General features: G+C 40.5%; 1 protein-coding gene and 1 pseudogene across 4 annotated transcripts; both read right to left on the bottom strand.

The window, feature by feature from the left end:
* Positions 1 to 3,900: 3,900 nt before the first annotated feature.
* On the bottom strand, positions 3,901 to 14,498 carry LOC114855154 (inter-alpha-trypsin inhibitor heavy chain H4-like). Of its 4 annotated transcripts, XM_029150053.3 has the most exons (30): positions 14,411 to 14,498; positions 13,485 to 13,645; positions 13,286 to 13,390; positions 12,978 to 13,140; positions 12,780 to 12,890; positions 12,341 to 12,469; positions 12,093 to 12,209; positions 11,771 to 11,939; positions 11,570 to 11,680; positions 11,136 to 11,317; positions 10,865 to 11,044; positions 10,666 to 10,787; positions 10,283 to 10,431; positions 10,174 to 10,194; positions 9,940 to 9,960; positions 9,759 to 9,779; positions 9,526 to 9,546; positions 9,035 to 9,070; positions 8,664 to 8,684; positions 8,433 to 8,465; positions 7,828 to 7,854; positions 7,577 to 7,594; positions 7,263 to 7,301; positions 6,307 to 6,345; positions 5,666 to 5,710; positions 5,060 to 5,167; positions 4,720 to 4,885; positions 4,400 to 4,548; positions 4,212 to 4,296; positions 3,901 to 4,089 (listed from the first exon to the last, which is right to left on the bottom strand). In XM_029150053.3, the coding sequence occupies exons 1-30, from the start codon at positions 14,480 to 14,482 to the stop codon at positions 3,984 to 3,986; spliced, it is 2,727 nt and encodes a 908-aa protein (XP_029005886.1). In that variant the 5' UTR covers positions 14,483 to 14,498; the 3' UTR covers positions 3,901 to 3,983. The 4 variants fall into 4 exon arrangements, with proteins under 4 accessions (XP_029005886.1, XP_055364861.1, XP_055364859.1 ...); XM_055508886.1 differs by lacking the exon at positions 5,666 to 5,710; XM_055508884.1 differs by lacking the exon at positions 7,577 to 7,594.
* A 591-nt stretch (positions 14,499 to 15,089) lies between these two features.
* LOC114855410 (inter-alpha-trypsin inhibitor heavy chain H3-like) lies at positions 15,090 to 26,258 on the bottom strand (annotated as a pseudogene).
* Between the last annotated feature and the right edge of the window lie 211 nt (positions 26,259 to 26,469).

Here is a 26,469-nt window from a genome sequence, read left to right as displayed (position 1 = left end):
CACTTTTCAATCCAACTTCCAATCTAAAACATCTAATACAAAATATTATTAATTCATTATGGAAAAAATATATAATTTATATATACAGTATATAATAATTTACATAATTTGTCTGTATACCACAATGTTTCTCTATATTTAAGTATACTGTAATATAATACATATTTATTGTCACTGAAAGACAACTTGTATGTTATTTGTGTTTGTGGATCCTTTTCATCCCCTTTTTGTCTGTTTGTGTTGAGCGCAGTCAAACTAGGAAAGAGATTTTCTTCCTGGATTGATAAAGTTTTTTTAAGTCTTAAGTTTTTTTTAATCTTGAACAACACTGATAAAACTATGATTCAAATTCGTCCTCTTTGGCAGAAAATCAACACTATCCAAAGTTCACAACTATTTACTCACAACTGGCATCTCATTGGTTCCCTGTCTTCTGTTTTTTTTTTTTTTTTTTTTTTTTTGTTCTGTCCAGCAGTTTAGCAAGCAGCATATATTACGCTGAATGCCATATTGTGATGGACAGCTTTGCTTTAACAAGAAGAGTATATATAGAATATATATACTCTTCCTGATTTATGGTTTATTTAATGGTTTATTTAGCTAATCCAACATGTGTGTGATGTTGCTGTGTTGGTGGACAGGTTAGGTTTCTGCTTTAGGGTGTGTATGCGGGAGGGTGGGGGTGGGGGGGGTGCAACCAGCTGCTGAAACAAAGCAAATCTGTTAAGTAAACAGTCGGAGCAAAAAAATAAATAAAAAAAATAAATCAGAAGCAGGGATGTACCTTAGGCTAACACATTCATAACTAAACAATTTTTGTACTGTGGTTTGCCTTGGAGATTAATACTAATACCAATAATAGTGCTAAGGTATGTGCACATACTAATACAAACATATACATACAATATACATACATATGTGCATTATTATACATATCCTATAGTACTTAATAAAAGTCATGACATACAACACCCCAAATTCCATATTCACACATTATTCATATTGGTAGTGATAAGTGTCAATAATACTTACAGTTGGATTTGGAAAGTGTCCCACTACAAGGTTAGTAAGGCTGTAGCTTAACATTATTCACCCAAAGGGTGAGGCAGACGTTGGTGCATGAACGATGCCACTTGTGGAAGCCAGGGTGATGTGAGGGGCTCGGCCACTACGCCCATCCAGCAAGCAGAGGAAGGAATCCCAGCAGCCAGGGAGCCCACACACCTTCAGTTCCAGGAGGGCAGGTGTTGCGACCCAAGCCGCCCACACAGAGCCCCCCAGGCAGAACTGAAGTAGCCACAGAGACAGCACCCGAGGCCAGAGCGGGCCACCGGGGGTCAACGCTGTCCACCCCATGAGAACCAGGGGCAAACACTCCCCCCGGCGGGAGGGTCGGCCTGAAAGAGTAGAGCCCGAGGACCCACGGTCCGTAGGGAGCCCGCCAGAAGATGCCCCCGTGCGCAGAGTGGGGCCCGCCCCCAGTCCACCACCCCCACACGGGCGGAGCGGGGCCTACCCCATCGGCCCGACCTCATCCCCTGGCGCCACCGCGGCCTGCAGCACAAGGCCAGCAATTGGTGGGGTCAGCAGAAAAGAGACCACCCAGGCAGACGATCATCGTACCGCGGGCGAAAAACCGGACCCCCCACACTTCAACCGCACCACACGCATACCAACTCACACAAACACAGACGCATACACCCACCACATGTGCAACACACATCTTCACATCACCACATACAAACACCATAGACTCTCTCACAACAAACTAGTCAATCATACGTGAACCAATGCACTCTCAGATACATTCTCGCACCCACACCATTCGCTTGGTCACATACGTGGGGAGGGTAGGTCTCCGGCCTGCCGTCCATGTGGCCCCAGGCAGGGACCGCAGCTCCTCCCGAGCCCCGACCAACCCCCCCAACCCGGGGGAGGCAGAGGGCAGCAGAAAAAGGTACCCCAGAACCCTGCAACCCAGCTTGGACGTGAGTGTGTGGAACTAAAGTGCACTGAAGGTGGGTGACACCTCCAGGAGCACAACCGCTGGCTGACGGTGTGTCCCCCGGACAGTGCCCCCCCTCGCCCTAAATGTCTTTTTGCAGTTAAAACAGGGTGGTGATCTCTCCACCAGGGCCAGTGGCCGAGGCCACAACTGGCCTCAGCCTCAGGCCCCAGTGAAGGAGCCCACCCCCGGCCCTACATGTATGTGTATGTGGCTGAGTATGAGGAACTTTGGGAGATACCCAATTCTCCGAGGGGTCCAGCAGACAGAGCCATCAATGGGAAGGCTCCGTCTACTGGCCCCCCCGGAAGGAGCCCCCAGATTCCTGGACAAGTGTGTATGACTAATGCAATTAGAACTGCAGAGCATCCCACTTGGAAGGGACGGAACCACTTCCCAGTAGCCCCGGTCCCTCAATCAGCAGGACGCCCCTTGCAGACCTAAGTGAATGAATGCGGAAAAATGTAGTTGGGAAGCAGAGCACCAGGGTCCGCAGAGCCAGGTTCCCGACTGGCTCTGCTACCTATCCCACTACCCCCCACAACCCCCAGCCAGGAAGGGACAGCCGAGACCCAGGGACCGCAGTACTACTGCCCAGGCGCCACACGCAGCACAGCCAGAGCCATCCTCACCCTTCTTTCACACTTACCGATTCTCTCGCTCAAGTATGCCTATGCTCGCCCCGTGTAGTGTGACACTCAAACCCACACACATACTCTGCGGTTGTGCATTGAGGGCCAGCCTCCGCCCAGGGCCCAATGAAGGTTCTAGCCTGAGTAGTCTGCCAACCCCCCCTGCAACAGGCCCGAGCAGTTACCAGAGGGCGTCTGACCGCCAGGGCAGGCAGCGCCCCACCCGAGCAGGGGCAGCGCCCCAGGGAAGAGACACCCCTCTGGGCACAGGCAGGCACCCCCAGAGGGAGTCCCCCGGACGCAGGTCACCCAGGTCTCCACCCCCAGATCTGCCCCCGCACACCGGCAGGGAGGCCCGCCTCCGGCTCCCCGGAGACAGGCACACGCCAACCCTCAAAACGGTCCCACTCCGGCACAGGGCCGCCGGTCTCAGTAGAGGCCGCCGGTCTCAGTAGTCTCAGTACTGTCTTCTGGGATTGAGCGTCCCGGTGTCATTCCACTCCCACATCAACAATAGTCATTTATCCCGTACCACCACCCACACACTATTTTGATAAACATAAATAAGGCTACAATATGCAGTGACTGGAAGCCAATCATTTTTACATCTTATGAAATACTGTACCAATAGATGCTGTGGCAACGGGATATGCAGGAATGTAAGTTGACTCAAATGTACAAACAGCATTTGTCCTTTTTTCAATATTGGAATTGTTCCCACACATTCTGGATCTGCAGCTCTAATCAGCAATGTTGCAAATAACTGCATTAGTTCCCAATAAGTACGGCAAATTCTGCCCAGATCATCCAAAATCACCTCTATTCACCTTTTCCAGATTCTGTCACCACAGTCATGATCTCCAGTTTCCCAGAACAGGCCTTTGTTGACATTTCTTGTTTCACATATACAGAATATATACTGTACTTTGATATAACTTAAAGGTAACAAATTCTTTAAGTCACTCTATAAGCTCCAGCCTTTACACCCCACCCAGCAGCATCTCATGTACAAGCCATCAATAAGCACAGGAGCAGGTTTGGCCGGTCTTCAGGTCCAGATTCTGTCACCTCAGTCATGATCTCCAGTTTCCCAGAACAGGCCTTTGTTGACATTTCTTGTTTTACATATACAGAATATATACTGTACTTTGATATAACTCAAAGGTAACAAATTCGTTAATTTAAGATTAAATATTATTCCAAATAAATGTAGAGACTGACACATCCTATGCATCTAAGATGAATATTAAGTTTCAGACAAGCAAAGGTTTGAAATATGTTTTATTGATTTGCAATTTTCATCTATAGTGAATTAATTATTTTTCTTTATTTTATATTTCTGGTGATTAAACAATGAAATCATCCAGGCGTCTCTGCAGAGCAGATTCAGCAGACATGAACCAGCAGTCCAGTGTTGGGGCAGCAGAAATAGTGTAGTCAACAGCACTGGATCTGCAAAGGAACCACAGACATGGTCATGTTTGTGTAGAAGGAGGTTCTTTATGCTAATGTTAACTTTTAAATAGCTTTTCATTCTGTGGTCCAATACTAAAGGGTATGAGACCAAACTGTACCTGGTGACACCAATCTCCTGATCTCTGATCTTCAGCTTTGTGGAGGGACTTTGCTGCACCTCCTCATAAACTGCTGGCTTTAGAACTGGACACATAATATAAGAGGAAAAGTAGAGAATACTTCAATGATTGTTCAAACCTCATATGGATGCAAACATTGACTCATTTTCTGATTCATTCAAACAAACCTAAAATCCCATCAATGCTGTTGTCTGACGGTTTCTGTCTTAAAACCGGCCAGAGGAACTTGTTACCATCCACCTCATGAATTAAGACGACCATGCGAGTGTCTCCAATGGCAACATCAAATTCCTTGTCTCGTCCGATAGCAGTTATGCTAAAGAAAAAAAATACAAAGCGTGTTTTATAGCATGTTTGTCTCTCAGACATTTCCAGACGTCACATCAAACTACTGAGAAAGCAGGTGGTTGTAGACTTAAAGTGAGTGAAGTTGGTGCTTTTCCACAGTATATCTACTACCACTACAGGTATTCTTTATTCTACTCACTCAGTTGAGACAAGGTTCTGTCCAGTGTAATGCATAACTCCTTGAACCTGTTGCTTAATGAGGCCATCAGGGCACAGCTCAACAACCTGGCTATTCTTAAAGTGGATGACAATTAGTTTGAATCCTGTATTTGGTGGTGAATCCAGGAGACCAATCACAGACAGCTCTGGTGCAAATGAAAACAGATGTTCATCAGCAGCACACTTAAAACCGGGGGAATGATATGACAATATGATACGAACAAAATTTTCCAAATTCTTTCCTTTTCCTTTTTTGTATTTTCTTGTATGTATTTCTTGCATTATCTGGGATATAGAATGGGTAAAATAACGTTACTGACCCTCACTGGGATGGTGAAGTAGTTTAAGGCGAGTGTCTCCAGGGACGTCAAAGCAGAGTGGAAGAGATTGATTCTCAGTTTTAATCAAAAACCTGTGCAAAACAGGAACTATAGACACAGAGTAGATTAAAACCTTTGTACAGAATGAACTTGTTTGATGAGGACCAACACTGGCTTCCCTCCAATACGTAATTACACATACTTTAAATGCAGTGAAGAAAAGTTTGCTGCAAAAATGAAATGATCACAATCAAAACGGAAAAAAAAATCAGAAAAATCACAATTGCCTCAAACCTTAAACAATGGATCTTTAGTTTTTAGTAAATGCACACCTTTTACCTACACCAGCAAAAAACAGTCAAATAATAAATAAACTACTAAATGTGGGTGTCAGGATGAGCAAATCTAAAGCAATTGAACATGTGAACCCTGTAACCCTTATAGTTTAATTTGTATAGACATTCATAGTCTAGTGTATGAACGCACACACACACACACACACACACACACACACACACACACACACACACACACACACACACACACACACACACACACACACACACACACACACACACACAAAGTTGTATGTATGAAATACTGTACCAGTAGCTACTGTGCCATGGGGAGAAGCAGGACTAGCAGTAATATCTGTATAGGGAGAAATTAGAATGGCAGTTCCTTAAATGTACGACAAAGTACTGAATGTATCTACTACTACTATTTTAATCCTCCCTTTTAACAGTGAAACTAAACTAGAATTAGTTGATGTGGATGTCAGGATGAATAAATCCAAAGCTAATGAACATGCGCATTTGTCAATGCATGTTGCAGAAAGATCAATTTTCTTTCTAATTCACTGGAAGGTGGATACTAAGAGATATGTTGATGATATGCTTGAAGATGGTCATTATATTTAGTTAAAAATTTTCACTCACTCATTCTGACAGTGTACTGTAAAAGTTACCGTACGATGTGAGTATCAAATCAATAATTCTGTATATTGTTTAAAAAGATTTGACAGCACTTTCATTCATATCCTCCTAAGGGTCACGTAGTGCTGGAGTTCTTCTCATTTGTCATTTGAGTGGTTGTTTTTTCCTACTGTACTTGTTTTTAAAGCAGGTCCCTGAGAGACACTGGGAAAGGCCCCTGTGACCCTTATTTTATTTAGAGACATTGATGAAGTCATGGCTGCTAAAATCTAATTGCATATGTGCTTAAAAGGTTCTAATGTACTATACAACCTGAAGATGGATATGTTCTTATATGACCTCCAATCCAGTCTGTAGGAAAAAACAAAACAAAAGAACAGCTACTGCATGAATAAAGCAACACTTCAAGGGATACAGGAGCAGTACAGCATTTAGTTAAGTGTGGTTTCTTGTTTCAAACATTGGAGTAATTATTGGAAGCCTTAGTGTAGCCACATAAAAAGTAAGAAAACAAGTGAAAAAATGTAAACATAGTTGTAATCAGTCATTGGGTTTTGTTGTTTTTTTCCGTCTGCATTGACACAAAAGGTGGGAATATAAAGTAATTACACGTTTAAATATACATCCATCCACCTTCTAGCACTTATTCCCATGCAGGGTCACAGGTGGTGCTGGAGCCTATCCCAGCTGTCTTTGGGCGAGAGGCAGGGTACATTGAGTGAATGTGTTTGATCCAGATGCAACACTTTCATGTAGCTATTTCTTATTGAACGGTGGACCCCAAAGAATGGTCTGACTAAATCAACTGGTCTTCAGTTGACGTGGATGTCAGGATGAATAAATCTAAAACTAATGAACATGTGCATTTGTCAATGCATGTTACAGAAAGATCTGTTTCCTTTCTAATTCACTGGAAGGTGGATACTAAGACATATGTTAGCTTGAAGACGGTCATTGTAATTAGTTAAAAACTTTCACTCACTCATTTTGACAATGTACTGTGTGTGTCAAATCAATAATTCTGCATGTTGTTTAAAAAAATTTAACAGCACTTTCATTCATATCCTCCTAAGGGTCACGCAGTGCTGGAGTTCTTCTCATGTGTCATTTCAGTGGGTTCTTTCTTCCTACTGTACTTGTTTTCAAAGCAGGTCCCTGAGAGACACTGGGAAAGGCCCCTGTGACCCTTATTTAAAGAAATTGATGAAGTCATGGCTGCTAAATTCTAATTGCATATGTGCTAAAAATATTCTTATGTACTATACAACCTGAAGATGAATATACTCTCATTTCACCGTCAATCCAGTCTGTAGGAAAAAACAAAACAAAATGAAAAGGCATTGTATGAATAAAGCAGAACTTCAAGGGATACTGGAGCAGTACAGCATTGAGCTAAGTGTGGTTTCTCGTTTCAAACACTGGAGTAAGTCTTGGAAGCCTTAGTATAGCCACATATTAGACAGATACTGTACAGAAAGTGTACTAGAAAGAAAACAACTAAATGGAAGAAAGTCTGAGATGAAAATTGAAAACATTTCTAACATCGTTGTAATAAGTCATTAGCTTTTATTTTTTAACGTACCGTATGTGATCTTATGAACTGTGAAATGAAAAAGAAAAGAAAACAAATAGGAAGGCAGTTGCTGTGTAGACATCAACATAAAACATTCAAAAGTACTGGGTATCAATTTTCAGATATCTTACATCTAAACTGTACTATAAAGTACTCCTTACACATTATTCTGAAATAAACACAAGCTTTTATATATAAATGTTAATGTTGACTTAATAGTCCTTTCATTTATAAAATTTAATTTCATTTTACTGTACAACCTGGTCCAGCAGAGTATCTGTGGATGTCTGTGAGATAAAACAAAGCAAACAAACAGCTCTTATATGAATTAACCAAATCTTCAAGGGATACAGGAGCAGTACAGCATTTAGTTAAGTGTGGTTTCTTGTTTCAAACACTGGAGTAATTAATGGAAGCCTTAGTGTATCCACATAAAAAGTAAGAAAACAAGTGAAAAAAATGTAAACATAGTTGTAATCAGTCATTAGGTTTTGTTGTTTGTCTTTCGTCTACAAGGACACAAAAGGTGGGAATATAAAGTAATTACACGTTTAAATATACATCCATCCACCTTCTAGCACTTATTCCCATGCAGGGTCACAGGTGGTGCTGGAGCCTATCCCAGCTGTCTTTGGGCGAGAGGCAGGGTACATTGAATGAATGTGTTTGATCCAGATGCAACACTTTCATGTAGCTATTTCTTATTGAACGGTGGACCCCAAACAATGGTCTGACTAAATCAACTGGTCTTCAACAATTCTCAACACAAATTCAAAGTGCCAGAAAACACTTGTTGCAGCTCTGCTGTGTAATGGCTGAAGGCACTAGACTTGGCATAGTCAATGATGTGACATGAGAGACTTACCCAAGTCACCGTAATCTTCGTAGTGAGCGCGGGCTGAAACATGAACAAACATTACAGTAGACACTGACTCATAATGATAATTAAAAACAACAACAAAACAATAACAGTTTGTTTTGCTTCAGTAATAAACCAATATAGTGATGCATCTTTCCTGTTAAAAGCAAAACACAGGAAAGATAAACTTTTTAGCTTTTGAAATTCTCCTTTTTTTAGAGGAAAGCAATGCAATACCTCGATTCTTCTGCTTCTTGCCTGTTAAAAAAAAACAGATGAAGATAAACTTTTTAGATTTTATATTCTCTTAACGTTTCTCACATTTGCACTGCTGCAGGTTTTTCACCTTCTTTGGGTTTATGCAGCACATCAGAGTTTTCTCCCTGTGCAGGTATCTTGACTAAAGTATTTGTACTGATGTTACTGTTAATGATTTCAGTTATATTCTTGTAAATAGGGACTTACAGTATTATGGTCTTTGCTAAACATTTAAGATGGTACAGTATCAACCAGGAAACATTAGGACATATGGTGTACCTTGATACTGTATCTGTCAATAAAAATAGTTACTGTATATAAAAAGAGTATTAAAAGAAAAAATACGGTACCTCTTCTTCCGTCACTACCAGCACGAGCACTACTTCCTAAAAAAAGAATACTGTACGTAAATTCTAAAACATTTCTAAAGGCTGTAAAATCTAGTGTTCTTTACATTTAATAAGAAATTTAATTAAAAAAAAAGCATAAACATGTAGTGCATATCATTTTCTCTGAGCTACATACAGTTGTGTTGCAAAAAATCTATTAATATTAATATTATTTTTTGTTTTTTTATTTACAGTACCATAATGTTACATTTTCTTAAAAATATTTTAGTCCAAACAGTTATTAGTAAAATTTTTGGCAAATGTTCTAGTTTAGAGAGAGTCTACCAAACTGCTTTAGGAGCGCGAAGCCAATTTCAGCTTTTACTGGATGACAATAGGATACACATTTAGGACATGTACTGTACACATTTGTTCTGTTTTAAAATGAAACTATATGAGCATTAACGACAGTTTAATTTAATTTTCCTCTCACAAGTGTATCTTTATCAAACCTGAATTACGTGAAGTTGCAACTGTAAAACAGAAAAAAATATTAACAATGAATTAGAACAAAGTTTGACTTTACTGTCTTGTAGTCTAATTGTAATAAGCTGTGCATCTTCAAGTGATTAATGGACTTTCAGTTTGCAATACTGTACTTGTGCATACATTTATATATAAAATACATATAACATACATAATAAATCATTTTATATTATCATGTTAGAGCAGAGCAATGCAATACCTGGATTAGGCTGCATCTGGCCTATAAAAAGAAAACACATGAACATTAACTTTTTAGAGCATGAAGTCAATTTCAGCTTTTACTGTGACAGTAGGGTTCACCTTTAGGACATGTACTGTATACATTTGTTCTGTTTCAAAATGAAATTATATGAGCATCAAAGAAAGTTTACTTATCAAACCTGAAATACGTGAAGTCGCAACTGTAAAATAAAAAAATAACACTATATTAAGACAAAGTTTGAATTTACTGTCTTGTAGTCTAATTGTAAATAAACTGCTCGCAAATTAAAACTTTTTTCACATGTAGATCTTTAAGTGATAAATGGACTTTCAGTTTGTAATAATTATCAATACATTTATATATAAAATACATCATTTTATATAAATGATGTTTGAGCAGAGCAATGTAATACCTGGATTAGGCTGCACCTGGCCTGTTAAAAGAAAACAGATGAAGATAAACTTTTTAGATTTTGTATTCTCTTAATATTTCTCACATTTGCACTGCTGCAGGTTTTTCACCTTCTTTGGGTTTATGCAGCACATCAGAGTTGTCTCCCTCAGGCTTGGTGACCACCATAGATGTGAGTGAGGTCACAAAGCTGTACTTCAGTGACAGCTTCAAGGCCTTTTCCCTCATTCGATCCTTCTCAGGCCCAGACAACTGCAGCCTAAGTTATGATTATTAATATTAACACGCAACAATATGAACATTTTTTAAGACACTGCAATACAAAACTATCAGCTAAAACTTTAAATGATAAATATTATATTTTCTTATAATTTTAGATCTGACAAATGAATATTTTATTTTCTTAAAATTTTATAATAACAAATGAGGATTGCAGCTTTTAATAATTCATTGATTACAGACAACAGAAGAAAATGGCCAACACCACACTCACGCCTTGTCCAGGAGTTGTTTGACTGTGAGGTAGGCCCAAACCCTCTGAAGGCGGCTGTCAGGCACTGAGTCAGTCGATTCCACAGTGGGATTAGTGTCAGAAAACCTCACACTGCCTGTTCCCTGTTGTGGCCCACAGTCATGTCATTAAAGCTGTTTCACATTATTACACACAGTGTGCAGCTTAAATGAATTCTTACTGAAATTGCTATAACTTCTGGAGTGAAGGTCTCGATGTCATTGTCAGTGATCTGACCAGCCACCACAATCTCAGAGCCATTATAATACTGTGTGAAGTGAGTCTGGGTCAGATTGGTGCCTCCTGTGTACATCATGGTTACATTGGTCAACAGAGGAGTGGCCACCTCTTCATAGAAACCCTGTGAATGGACAGTGCAGGAATCTTGATTCTCGCCACGTCCAACAGTCCTCAGTAATAATAACATGAAGGAGCCAAGTCTTTCTAAATACCTTCAGCTGTAAGTCAGCATCAGAGTCCTCATAGATCCGTCGTGCTACACCGTTGTTCTGCAGTGACATCTTCTCAAGGAATTCAAAATTGACGCGAAAACCAAAACCAAGACAGTAGAGAGGAAACTTGCCTGCCATGGCCTTTCGAACATTAGACTGTATGGTTTTAAGGTTTCTCTCCCCTGTAGTTACAAAAGACGTTTATTTAAACAATCACCAGAAAAAGACAGTGAACAAATGTCACATCATGTCACAAAGTGGATTTTGGTGGGTTAAAACTCATCGTTAATTTTTGAATGAAAGGGGGTTTTGTTTCATTTATTAATTTCAAAACACCACAATCAAAAAAAAAAAAACAATGAAATACATGTAAATAAGTTATTTATGGTCTCATTAGAGCATATTATTCGTGCATGTGTGTATTTAGTCCTAACCTGAGGTTGGGTCTCCATCAGTCAGAAGTATAAGGATCGATGCTGAACCTTCTCTGGGATGTGCCTTCAGAATACGAGCTCCTTCCAGCACTGCTGCATTAATATCAGTGGCTACAATGAAGTAAAAACACATTTAGTCTTTGCTGTTCTGCTTGTTAACATGATACTAAATATATATTTACTGTATTAAAACACACTCACATCCACTGGCTGGAATATTTTGTGCAAAAGTCTTGGCACTGTTCACGTTTGTCTTGGTGGCCTGAACAAGTTCTCTCTTCCAGTGAAAAATGTCACCATCAAAAGTGATGAGACCGAAAAAGTCATCTTCATTCAAATCGTTCAAAATATGGATTAATGCTGTCCTGGTCTGAGAAAAGAAGAATCACTCACACGTCAGGGCTTCAACTCGGGTATAAAAACCCATAGTTGTTTCTTCATGTGCTCAACAAAATTCATTGCAACCGTCTCATTAAGCTAAAATTCCTGCTGCGCGTCAGTGACAGTATGTAACAAACTGTACCTGTTGTATTTTTCTGCCGCCCATGGAGCCACTTTGATCAATAACAAAGACAACATTCTTTGGTATCCGTGGAAGACTGGACGGAGCAAAGTGGTGGACAAAGTATCCACCTGATGCCTTAAAAAAATTAATATTTGTTGAAAAGGTTTGTTAATAAAGAAGTAGTTAGTTAGTAGTTAGTTTCCTTAGATACTTTATATTCTGTATTGTTGGTTTTCATGTAATAAACAGAAAACCACTTTATGTACCTTAATGTCACCAACTGAAATGTCCCTGTTGACATCATAAACAATAACCAGATCTCCATTCATACCCTGCTCTCCACAGCTGTCACATGTCTTCTGTTGGCTTTCAGTTGGGTAGAAGTACACCCACGCCTACAAACAAGAGGATGCCAGAAAACAGCATGAACTGAAAGGGACAAACTGAAGCTTGGACCTGGAGGCTGTTTCATCTCTGTTATGATATTGTAGCAGCCCAGGGGGGTTATTCCCACCCTGAGTCGCTAAGGCCTGTAAGAAAAATAACAGTTTTTGTGTTTGTAGAGTTATAGTTCAAGTGATGTCACGCAACAGTAAAAGTACAGTACATCATGATTTAACAAAATGATGCATTGACTGCACAGTAAACTGGATGAAACAAACTAATAAACATACTGTAAGGATTTGCCATCACTTCCTGCTGTACCTGTTTGTCTGTCAGTGTTTTGGTGATGGCATTAGCCAGAGCTTTGGTGCTTAGTCCACCTTTAACCTCCAGGAAACTGATGCCGGCCTTTTCATCTATGTACACATCAACCTGAAAGGAAAATACTTAGAACCACTCATGAATCAATATGTGATCACCCCAACCCTCCCTGCATGACCACTACATGATGAGACCTACCTTGAAGTCGCTGACAGGCTGCATCGGCCGAGCATGGATTTGCAGTTCGTACTTGCCGTGTCTGCGTTTCAGCAGTTCCTCATACGTGAGTTCAAAGGTCACTTTTTTGTGAGCAGCCACAGTCACTGACGTCTTAAATTCCTCCAGGGTCCTCCCTACAGAGCTGCAATACAGAGCACCATCACAGCACTGGAGCACAGGTTCTCACCCTCTTCTTTAGATTGTGCTACTGCATGTTACACCGAGGCCCCACTGTGAGAGGTTCAAGTAACAGACAGGACCTGTAGGCAGTAAAGTGGCCCATGTACCTGACGAGCCCAGCGCTTTGCCCACGGGATACAGCTGCAGTGTACTGCTGCTGAGCCTGTTCCTTGGTTTTCACAACACCATCGTACACCTGGCCGTCCATAAACCTGAAGAAATGATGGTGAACAACAGTCCTGACTGTCCTCTGATTTGTTACTCTTTTATTGTTCATGTGTAAACCTAAGTAAATATTTCACACACATTCTGAATTTACTGATGAAGGCATTCTTGGGAATCCGCACTTGGAATTCTACTTCCTTGGATTCGTTCATTCGATTGGCCACGCGGCTTGTGATGACTGTTGTAGCGTAACGACTGGTCACTGTGGAGTTGATGTGAAAGCTGTAGATGTCCCAGTCATCCTAGGAAAATACAGGAGGGTAGTAAATAAAAAATACTGATCTTTTGCCTGACCACTGGCTGACCAAGATCATATCTTGACAGTCTCAAACCCCAGAAACATCTCATGAATCTGCTCTTAGAATTGTCAATACTGATCTTTTGACCAAGATCATATGTTCATAGAATTCCAACCCTAGAAAGAACTGGTAGTTTATTTTTCCCATTGCTTTGTGCATGTGCTTAAATACCATTTACATCTACTCTAGGCACAGTCCTTTGTCCACCAAAGGGACTAACCTTTACAGGAGTAAAGTGAAGTGTAGCTGGGTGATAACTGTGTGGTCTCTAACCAACATCCCTCAGGCTGAAGAAGCTACCTGAACATATGGTGAAACGTTTTAACTCTAGGAGTAAGAAGTCAATGACTCAACTCACCTGGATCACAGTGTTTGCACCAGCTATTTACTGTAGTTATTGATTATGTCTACTAAATTCTGCTCTTTGTCCCTAACAAGATTCACCAACAACTTCAACATCAGATTATGTTTTCACAATCAGACTAATGCACCTTCAACCACAAAAACATGGTTTTGTCTTTTCAAAAGGTTACGACTGAAACTACATCCTGCAATGTGCTGCAAACAAAGGTTTTATTATACATGCAAAAAAACTGAACTGCTTTGTTATATATTATCACAAAGCTAATCTACATTATTCTAACCATAGTTGTCCTTCTCCTCTAAAATACTGAAGTTACTGTAGTTACTCAGCTTTTATGAACTTACTTTATTTGGTAATGAGGTGACCAAAGTCAGCAACAGACCAAAAAGGGTGGTTTGCATCAGAGCTCTCCCCATGATGGCTCCTGTCAGAGTGCAACCGTGCCTCCAGTTTGTCTTGTATTAACTTCCACCCACTCAACCACCCACCCACCCACACAACTATTACCTCACAACTGGCATCCCATTGGTTTCCTGTCTCCTGGGGTTAAGAGTCCCGGTGTCACTCTACTCCCACATCAACAATAATCATTTATCCTGTACCGCCTCCATCTTTTTACCAGCCTTATTACCTCCACATCCCCCCCCCCACAAATCACTCCATAAGCTCCAGCCTTTTCAACCCATCCAGCATCATTTCTGCCAGCACCTGGATGATTCTCCAAACTACTGTACTCATGTACATAACCTCACAAGCCATCAGTAAGCACAGGAGCAGGTTTGGACGGTCCTCCTTTGTTTTCTACTCAGGTCCAGATTCTGTCACCTCAGTCATGATGTCCAGTATCCCAGAACAGGCCTTTGTTGACATTTATAGTTTTACAGATACAGAATATATACTGTACTTTGATAAAACTCATATGTAACAAATTCTTTATATATATTATTTAAATATTATTCCAAATAAATGTAGAGACTGACACATCTCATGCATCTAAGATGAATATTAAGTTTCAGACAACCAAAGGTTTGGAATATGTTTTATTGATTTGTAATTTTTTTGTCTATAGAGAATAAATTGTTTTTCTAACATATCTAACAATAACGTATTTCTGGTTATTCTACGTGGAGACAGATTAAACAGTGAAATCATCCAGGCGTCTCTGCAGAGCAGACTCAGCAGACATGAACCAGCAGTCCAGTGTTGGGGCAGCAGAAATACTGTAGTCAACAGCACTAGATCTGCAAAGGAACCACAGACATGGTCATGTTTGTGTAGAAGGAGCTTCATTATACAAATTTTCACTTTTAAATAGCTTTTCATTCTGTGGTCTAATACTAAAGGGTATGAGACCAAACTGTACCTGGTGACACCAATCTCCTGATCTCTGATCTTCAGCTTTGTGGAGGGACTTTGCTGCACCTCCTCATAAACTGCTGGCTTTAGAACTGGACACGTAATATAAGAGGAAAAGCAGAGAATACTTGAATGATTGTTCAAACCTCATATGGATGCAAACATTGACTCATTTTCTGATTCATTCAAACAAACCTAAAATTCCATAAATGTTGTTGTCCAACGGCTTCTGTCTTAAAACTGCCCAGAGGAATTTGTTACCATCCACCTCATGAATTAAGACGACCATGCGAGTGTCTCCAACGGCAACATCAAATTCCCTGTCTCGTCCAGTCACTGTAATGCTGGAAAAAATACATAAATACAGTACAAAGCTTGTCCAAAATTTTTCCTGTTATACGCTGCACCAATAGTCATTAACACACTATAAGGGAGGGTAAAAAGCAGCTGTTAGACAAGTTAGAGATAAAGGAGGTCCTCTGACTACTCACTCAGGTGAGACAAGGTTCCGTTCAGAGGAGCGCATATCTCCTGACGATTCTCTTACACGGATGCCAACTGTGGTGATCTCAACAAACTGGCCATTTTTTAAATGGATGCCAATTATTTTAAAGCCTCTGTCTTTTACAGAATCAAGATGACCAAACACAGATAGCTCTGTTAAAAAGAAGACAGATGTCTGAAATGTCTGACAGACGTGTTCCCAACTGAAATTTGGGAATACATGTTACGTATCACTAAGACTCTGAGGTGAAAACAAGACATTTCTATAAATTACCTTTTTATGGGAAACCAAAAAGTATTTTTTAGTCCTATAGTTTAAGATAAAGACACAATGAAATTGCAAGGAATGTTGTACTGACCCTCACTGGGATGGTGAAGAAGTTTTAGGCGAGTGTCTCCAGGGACGTTGAAGCAGAGTGGAAGAGTCTGATTCTCAGTTTTAATCAAAAACCCGTGAACAACAGGGCCTAAAGACACAGAAACACAGAGTCACAGACTAAATGTGTGCATCTAGTGCAGTGGCTTTTACAGCAACATCAATTATATCTATGTCTTGTGGATAACGACAATATCTACAATACGCCAATTAATGAGCCAGAAATGGGATTAGGCCAAGTGATCAGACTGATATCCAATTACACATACTGTCTTACACATTTACACAATTACACATCTTTATTTTAAAAAAATGTACCAGTAGAGAGTTTGGTGCTCCTATCAGGGTCTGTAAAACAAGATATCATGGAAAAGAAAAATATGATGCTGGATTTAGATAGTGTAATAGTCGATATCAACTTGTAATTGTCACGATCTGGGTTTTGTTTCTTGTTGTTTCCTTGTTTTATTTTGGTTCCAGGTTCCATTTCCGGTTTTATTTTGGTAGCACTCCCGGTTTCTGTTCTGTTCCTGCTTTACTTCCTGTTTACCCGTTGTCACAGCTGTTTCCCTGTCAGTACCGGTCTTCATTACACACACCTGTTTAGTATCAGTAATCTAGTCACGTTGTATTTAACCACCACCAGTGTCCTCAGTTCCCCGCCAGATCGTTGTTTGTGTTTCCTGAGTATCCCGAGTTCCCTGAGTTCCTGAGTTTCCTCGTTCTAGTGTTTCGTGTCCGTGACCCTCGGTTGTACCGCCATCTGTAAGCGAACCTGGACTACTACTTACCGTGAGTTTTGCCTTATCCCTGCCTGTACTTTTGCCGTGACCACCTGTGTACGAACCCTGCCTGTCTACTGGACCTGAGATCGCTTGCTCCCCGTCTGTGTTTAAGTCCGAGATCTTTTGTGCATGACCTGGACCGCCTTACTCAGCTTATTGCAATAAACCCGTGTTTAATCATTATCCTGCCTCGGTGCTGTGCATGTGGGTCCTTTATCTGCCGCTCCGTGACAGTAATTCAGTAGGCTCAATGTGCTTCTTGTGTGAAACCACAGTTTCATTGTAGCAAATCATATAAAACTTACTGAAGCCAGATCACAAATTCACAATAGAACAAATTCAGAAATTAAATGTTTAAAAAAATTCTTAAAAGCATACCCATTATAACACGACGAAGTAGTAGAAAAGATGGTTCTCCTCCTGAAAAACAAAATCAAACTGTGTAAACATAATCATAAGAGGGTGAAATGTTACAAATCTTAATTTATATATATATTTTTCATACTTTTAATATGAAGAATATGGGGATGTCCACCTAAAAACACACGCCATAAATACATTAAATACATGAGATAATACTGTAAAAAACAAAACAGCTGGCCTTAGGAAGTCGCCTTCGGCCTTGTGTGTGCATAGTTCAAAAGTAAAAGTATGCTACAATAATGATTTCACAATAATGATTTCACTTATGTCCTGGGTTCGATGCCCGGAGGCGGCCCTGGTGCCTTTCTGTGTGGAGTTTGCACGTTCTCCCCGTGTTTGCGTGGGTTCTCTCCGGGTTCTCCGGCTTCCTCCCACAGTCCAAAGACGTGCATTAGGTTGATTGGACTCTCTCCATTGCCCGTAGGTGTGAGTGTGTGTGTGTGTGTGTGAATGGTTGTCTGTCTCTGTGTTGCCCTGCGATGGACTGGCGACCCGTCCAGGGTGTACCCTGCCTCTCACCCATAGCCAGCTGGGTTAGGCTCCAGCACCCCCGTGACCCCGCATTAGGGAATAAGCGGCTTGGAAAATGGATGGATGGATGGATTTCACTTATGTTCTTGCAAATAGGGACTTATGTTTGCTATGGATTTAAGAGGGTATCAATCAGAGAACTTCAACAGATCTAGTATACATTGATAATCTTAAATAAAATAGTGTAGTGTACTCTATCTAGTGTATTAAAAGAAAAGCAAAATAATACAGTACCTACTCTACCAAAATTACCAGGAAGGATTAAAGTCTTAAAGCAGTTTATATTTGCTGTGCGGTTTATATTTCTCATGTGCTGTAATAATAATAATATTATTTAATTGTTTCTAATGTAAATATTAAGAGGATTTTTGGATTTTCCTAAATTTAAACCTGTATGAAAGAGCATGTGGGTATCTTGAATGATTATTTCCACTGATACAATATTGATATCAGTTACAGTTATGTTCTTGTAAATAGGGACTTAACATTATCTTTCCTCTACATTTAGGAGGGTATTAATCATAGAACATTAACATATCTGGTCTACCTTGATATATCTCAATAAAATACTGTAGTTAGTGTACACTATGTCAAAAGAGTATTAAAAGAAAGCAATACAGTACCTCTGATCCCAGCACTACCAGAACGAGGATTAATACCTAAAACAAAAACAAACTCTACATAAATGCTAAAACATTTCTGAAAACTGTAAAATCTAATATTCTACACATTTAATAGGAGATTTGGTAAGAAAAGAGCCTAAGACATGTAGCTACATAAAGTACAGTTGTGTTGCAAAATATCAATGTGAAATATTCTTATTTACAGTACAATAATAAAATTTTATTTAAAAAAAATATAGTCCAGTTTTTAGCTAAATATTTTGGCAAATGTTTTCATTTAGTGAGTATCTAGCCAACTGTTTTAGGAGCATGGTGCCAATTTCAGCTAAAACTAGATGACAGTATACCCTACTGTCATCAACTAAAAGCTGAATATGGCATTATTGGCAGACCTTTAGGACATGTACTCATTGGTTCTGTTTTAAATTAAAAATATATAAGCATTAAAGAAAGTTTACTTTTTCTGTCACTCAATCACAAGATTGTTTACATCAAACCGGAAACATATGAATTTGCAACTGTAAAAACAGAAAATTAAACATAATTAAGTTCAAAGTTTTACTTTTCTGTCTTGTAATCTAATTGTAAATAAGCCACTTGCACAGTCAAAATGTTTAACCTTTTATACATCAAATTAAAATGTCTTTCCCGATGTGCATCATTAAGTGACTAATGGACGTTCAATTTGCTACATTTGTAAATATATTTATACAAACAATATAATAAATTATTTGACATTATCAAGTTAGAGCAGAGCAATGAAATACCTGGATTAGGCTGCATCTGGGCTGTTAAAAGAGAACACATGAAGATTAACTTTTTAGAGTATAAAGCCAATTTCAGCTTTTACTTTTTATTACTACTATAATAATAAGACAAAGTTTGACTTTACTGTCTTGTAGTCTAATTATAAATAAGCTGCTCGCTAATTAAAACTTTTTTCAGTGTACATCTTCAAGTAATTAATGGTCTTTCAGTTTGTCAATACATTTATATATAAAATTGTCACAAACAGACGATGAAGGAAGGACCCAAATGCACAGCGTAGGCAATCAGGATCCGACAAGGAGCAGGCAGAGGCGAGGTCAATGTACAAGCGGAGGTCAACTTACGACACAGGACTGTCATAGGTTAGGCAAGAGCAGTGTCGATGGCAAAGCAAGGTCAAAACGCAAAGGCACGAGTACAACGAATGCTGGAATGCTAGTTAGGGAACAACGTAGACAATCTGGCAGGGACCTATGGCAAGAGGTGGTGCTTAAATACTGGATGATTAATTGCTGATGATACACAGGTGAGGTTAACAAGGAATGGAAGTGAAGCTGGATCAACTGGATGTGGGCTAAACAGGAAGTAGTACAAAATAAAACCGGATATGACTAACAAACGTAACTAACTATGACAAAAATACATTATTTTATATTATAATGTTCGAGCAGAGCAATGCAATACCTGGAATAGGCTGCATCTGGCCTGTTAAAAGAAAACAGATAAAGATAAACTTTTTAGATTTTGTATTCTGTTGTATGTATGTATGTATGTTTCTCACATTTGTACTGCTGCAGGTTTTTCACCTTCTTTGGGTTTATGCAGCACATCAGAGTTTTCTCCCTCAGGCTTGGTGACCACCATAGATGTGAGTGAGGTCACAAAGCTGTACTTGAGTGACAGCTTCAAGGCCTCTTCCCTCATTCGATCCTTCTCAGGCCCATACAACTGCAGCCTAAGTTATGATTATTAAAGTATTATTAACACACAACAACATTTTCACGCAATAAACATTTTTTAAGTTCTAAGACATTGCAATATGAGAACATCATCTGAAATTTTAAATCTGACAGATTCTATGATTACAATTGAGGATTGCAGCTTTTAATAATTCATTGATTACAGACTACGGAAGAAAATGGCCAACACCACACTCACGCCTTGTTCAGGAGTTGTTTGACTGTGAGGTAGGCCCAAACCCTCTGAAGGCGGCTGTCAGACACTGTGTCAGTCGATTCCACAGTGGGATTAGTGTCAGAAAACCTCACACTGCCTGTTCCATGTTGTGGCCCACAGTCATGTCATTAAAGCTGTTTCACATTATTACACATAGTGTGCAACTTAAATGAATTCTTAGAGCGGCTTCGGACGTTATCACGCCATTCAATGGTCATTATCAGTGGTTATCAGCCCATACGTATGGGCCGGTAGGTGCCCATCTACCTGCTGGCAGCGGTGAATAGGTGCGGTAGATCGTTGTCAATGATTCGTAAGGTTGATCACGGCTCGGATGATTTAACCAGCAGAGTCAGTAGGGGCGCTGTTGAGCGGTTGTTGTTCCGACGGGAGGATCGAAGTTTTTGATTTTGATTTATTAGCGAGCATAACTTAGCAAGTAGCTAGCGGTATTGTGTTAGCTAACTGTAACCTGAACCCCCCACCCGTTATCCAGCCCTAACCCTAACCACAATAACCTCTAAAGCTGCTTAACATAGCAACTTAGCTAGCTGTTAGCTGTTCGCGAGGAGGCAGAGCAGGCACCTACTGGCCCATTCGAATGCGCTGATAAGTTCTGATCAGCCCATTCGTAATGGCTGATAACATCCGAAGCGGGTGATTCTTACTGAAATGGCTATAACTTCTGGAGTGAAGGTCTCAATGTCATTGTTGGTGATCTGACCAGCCACCACAATCTCAGAGCCATTATAATACTGTGTGAAGTGAGTCTGGGTCAGATTGGAGCCTCCTGTGTACATCATGGTTACATTGGTCAACAGAGGAGTGGCCACCTCTTCATAGAAACCCTGTGAATGGACAGTGCAGGAATCTTGATTCTCGCCACGTCCAACAGTCCTCAGTAATAATAACATGAAGGAGCCAAGTCTTTCTAAATACCTTCAGCTGTAAGTCAGCATCAGAGTCCTCATAGATCCGTCGTGCTACACCGTTGTTCTGCAGTGACATTTTCTCAAAGAATTCAAAATTGATGCGAAAACTAAAACCAAGACAGTAGAGAGGAAATTTGCCTGCAATGGCCTTTCGGACATTGGACTGTATTTTTTTTAAAGTTTGTCACCCCTGTAGTAACAAAATATGTATTTTATGTTTTTGTTTTATTTAGGCAATCACCAGAAGCTACACAGTGAACAAAAGGTTTGAAGGTCTTTTAATATGCATGACTTTAGTCCTAACCTGAGAAGTATAAGGATCGATGCTGAACCTTCTCTGGGATGTGCCTTCAGAATACGAGCTCCTTCCAGCACTGCTGCATTAATGTCAGTGGCTACAATGAAGTAAAAACATATTTAGTCTTTGCTGTTCTGCTTGTTAACATCATACAAAATATATATTTACTGTATTAAAACACACTCACATCCACTGGCTGGAATATTTTGTGCTAAAGTCTTGGCACTGTTCACGTTTGTCTTGGTGGCCTGAACAAGTTCTCTCTTCCAGTGAAAAATGTTACCAGCAAAAGTGATGAGACCAAAAAAATCATCTTCATTCAGATCGTTCAAAATATGGATTAATGCTGTCCTGGTCTGAGAAAAGAAGAATCACTGACATGTCAGGGCTTCAACTCGGGTTTAAAAACCCATGAGGTAATTATTTCTTCATGTGCTTAACAAAATTCACTCACTAAGCTAATATTCCTGCTGTGCCTCAGTGACAGTATGTAACAATCTGTACCTGTTGTATTTTTCTGCCACTCATGGAGCCACTTTGATCAATAACAAAGACAACATTCTTTGTTATCCGTGGAAGACTGGACGGAGCAAAGTGGTGAACAAAATATCCACCTGATGCCTTAAAAAGGTAGAAATTAATATTTGTTGAAAAGGTTTGTTAAGAAGTAGTTAGTCACTGTAGATAATTTATATACTGTATTGTTGGTTTTAATGTAATGAACAGAAAACCACTTTATGTACCTTAATGTCACCAACTGAAATATCCCTGTTGACATCATAAACAATAACCAGATCTCCATTCATACCCTGCTCTCCACAGCTGTCACGTGTCTTCTGTTGGCTTTCAGTTGGGTAGAAGTACACCCACGCCTACAAACAAGAGGATGCCAAAAAACAGCATAAACTGAAAGGGACAAACCGAAGCTTGGACCTGGAGGCTGTTTCATCTCTGGAATGATATTGTAGCAGGGGGGTTATTCCCACCCTGAGTCGCTAAGGCCTATAGGAAAAATAACAGTTTTTGTGTTTGTAGAGTTATAGTTCAAGTGATGTCACTCAACAGTAAAAGTACAGTACATCATGATTAAAAAAATGATGCATTGACTGCACAGTAAACTGGATGAAACAAACTAATAAACATACTGTAAGGATTTCCCATCACTTCCTGCTGTACCTGTTTGTCTGTCAGTGTTTTGGTGATGGCATTAGCCAGAGCTTTGGTGCTTAGTCCACCTTTAACCTCCAGGAAACTGATGCCGGCCTTTTCATCTATGTACACATCAACCTGAAAGGAAAATACTTAGAACCACTCATGAATCAATATGTGATGACCCCAACCCTCCCTGCATGACCACTACATGATGAGCCCTACCTTGAAGTTGCTGACAGGCTGCATCGGCCGAGCATGGATTTGCAGTTCGTACTTGCCGTGCTTGCGTTTCAGCAGTTCCTCATATGTGAGTTCAAAGGTCACCTTTTTGTGAGCGGCCACAGTCACTGACGTCTTAAATTCCTCCAGGGTCCTCCCTACAGAGCTGCAATACAGAGCACCATCACAGCACTGGAGCACAGGTTCTCACCCTCATCTTTAGATTGTGCTACTGCATGTTACACTGAGGCCCCACTGTGAGTGGTTCAAGTAACAGACAGGACCTGTAGGCAGTAAAGTGGCCCATGTACCTGACGAGCCCAGCGCTTTGTCCACGGGATACAGCTGCAGTGTACTGCTGCTGAGCCTGTTCCTTGGTTTTCACAACACCATCGTACACCTGGCCGTCCATAAACCTGAAGAAATGATGGTGAACAACAGTCCTGACTGTCCCCTAAATTGTATATAAGTCTAGGAGTAAGAAGTCAATGACTCAACTCACCTGGATCACAGAGTTTGCACCAGCTATTTACTGGGACTAACCTTTACAGGAGTAAAGTGAAGTGTAGCTGGGTGATAACTGTGTGGTCTCTAACCAACATCCCTCAGGCTGAAGAAGCTACCTGAACATATGGTGAAACGTTTTAAGTCTAGGAGTAAGAAGTCAATGACTCAACTCACCTGGATCACAGTGTTTGCACCAGCTATTTACTGTAGCTATTGATTATGTCTACTGAACTCTGCTCTTTGTCCCTAACAAGATTCACCAACAAATTCAACATCAGAATTTGTTTTCGCAATTAGACTAATGCACCTTCAAGCACAAAAACATGGTTTTGTCTTTTTAAAAGGTCACGGCTTAAACAACATCCTGCATTGAGCTGCAAACAAAGGTTTTATTGCACATGCAAAAAACTCACAAAGCTAATCTACATTAATCTAACCATAGTTGTCCTTCTCCTGTAAAATACTGAAGTTACTGTAGTTACTTAGCTTTTATGAACTTACTTTATTTGGTAATGAGGTGACCAAAGTCAGCAACAGACCAAAGAGGGTGGTTTGCATCAGAGCTCTCCCCATGATGGCTCCTGTCAGAGTGCAACCGTGCCTCCTGTTTGTCTTGTATCAACCTCCTAACACACACACACACACACACACACACACACACACACAAACTGAAACAAGCCTACAATATGCAGTGATTGGAAGGCAATCCTTTTTACATCTTATGAAATACTGTACCAGTAGCTGCTGTGACAAGGAGATAGGCAGTTGACTCAAATGTACAAACAAGATTTTTCCTTTTTTCAATATTGGAATTGTTCTCACACATGGTGGAACTGCAGCGCTAACCAGCAATGTTGCATATATATATATATATATATATATATATATATATATATATATATATATATATATATATATATATATATATATATGCAACATTGCATTGCATCTGTGTACAATCGGAGCAGGAGCTTGGTTCCCATTGCCAGCAATAAGTCAGACCTGTTCCCGTTGCATGTTGGACTTCGACAGGGCTGCCCTTTGTCACCGGTTCTGTTCATTATTTTTATGGACAGAATTTCTAGGCGCAGCCAGGGGCCGGAGGGGGTCTGGTTTGGGGACCACAGGATAGCATCTCTGCTTTTTGCAGATGATGTTGTCCTGTTGGCTTCATCAGGCCAGGACCTCCAGCATGCGCTGGTGCAGTTTGCAGCTGAGTGTGAAGCGGCTGGGATGAGAATGTTTGAGAATCAGTTCCTCCAAATCTGAGGCCATGGTTCTCGACTGGAAAAAGGTGGTTTGCTCTCTTCAGGTTGGAGGAGAGTATCTTGGGGTCTTGTTCACAAGTGAGGGAAGGAAGGAGCGTCAGTTTGACAGATGGATCGGCTGCAGTAATGCGGTCGGTGTATCGGTCCGTCGTGGTGAAGAGGGAGCTGAGCCAAAAGGCAAAGCTCTCAATTTACCGGTCAATCTACGTTCCTACCCTCACCTATGGTCATGAGCTTTGGGTCATGACCGAAAGGGCAAGGTCACGGATACAAACGACTGAAATGAGCTTCCTCCGCAGGGTGGCTGGGCGCTCCCTTAGAGATAAGGTGAGGAGCTCTGTCACCCGGGAGGAGCTCGGAGTAGAGTCGCTGCTCCTCCACATCGAGAGGAGCCAGTTGAGGTGGCTCGGGCATCTGGTTCGGATGCCTCCTGGACGCCTCCCTGGGGAGGTGTTCCGTGCATGTCCCACCGGTAGGAGGCCCCGAGGAAGACCCAGGACTCGCTGGAGAGACTACGTCTCTCGGCTGGCCTGGGATCGCCTTGGGGTCCCACCGGAAGAGCTGGAGGAAGTGTCCAGGGAGAGGAAAGTCTGGAACTCTCTGCTCAGACTGTTGCCCCCGCGACCCGGCCCCGGATAAGCGGATGAAAATGGATGGATGGATGGATATACAGTATATAATAATTTACATAATTTGTCTGTATACCTCAATGTTTCTCTATATTTGAGTTTACTGTAACATAATACATATTTATTGTCATTAAAAGACAACCTGTATGTTATTTGTGTTTGTGGATCCTTTTCATCCCCTTTTTGTCTGTTTGTTTTGAGCGCAGTCAAACTAGGAAAGAGATTTTCTTCTGGGATTGATAAAGTTTTTTTAAGTCTTAAGTTTTTTTGAATCTTGAACAACAGTGATAAACTATGATACAAATTTGTCCTCTTTGGCGGAAAATCAACACTATCCAAGTTCACAACTATTTACTCACAACTGGCATCTCATTGGTTCCCTGTCTTCTGGGGTTGAGCGTCCCAGTGTCACTCCACTCCCACATCAACAATAGTCATTTATCCCGTACCACCACCCACACACTATTTTGATAAACATAAATAAGGCTACAATATGCAGTGACTGGAAGCCAATCATTTTTACATCTTATAAAATACTGTACCAATAGATGCTGTGGCAAGGGGATATGCAGGAATGTAAGTTGACTCAAATGTACAAACAGGATTTGTCCTTTTTTTCAATATTGGAATTGTTCCCACACATTCTGAATCTGCAGCTCTAATCAGCAATGTTGCAAATAACTGCATTAGTTCCCAATAAGTACGGCAAGTTCTGCCAAGATCATCCAAAATCACCTCTATTCATCTTTTCCACATTCTGTCACCTCAGTCATGATCTCCAGTTTCCCAGAACAGGCCTTTGTTGACATTTCTTGTTTCACATATACAGAATATATACTGTACTTTGATATAACCT

Source organism: Betta splendens, chromosome 5, assembly GCF_900634795.4.
Source record: "Betta splendens chromosome 5, fBetSpl5.4, whole genome shotgun sequence".
Lineage (NCBI taxonomy): Eukaryota > Metazoa > Chordata > Actinopteri > Anabantiformes > Osphronemidae > Betta > Betta splendens.
This window is presented reverse-complemented; position numbering and strand designations above follow the sequence as displayed.

Bases quoted from the DNA above. Each gene is read 5' to 3' on its own strand.
- LOC114855154 (XM_029150053.3), bottom strand. From the start codon at position 14,482: ATGGGGAGAGCTCTGATGCAAACCACCCTTTTTGGTCTGTTGCTGACT. The intron at 10,432-10,665 runs GTGAGTGTGGTG...ATCATAACTTAG, and splicing joins AAACAACTCCTGGACAAGGC to GCTGCAGTTGTCTGGGCCTG. The intron at 8,466-8,663 runs GTATTGCATTGC...TTCATGTTTCAG, and splicing joins CAAGAAGCAGAAGAATCGAG to CCCGCGCTCACTACGAAGAT.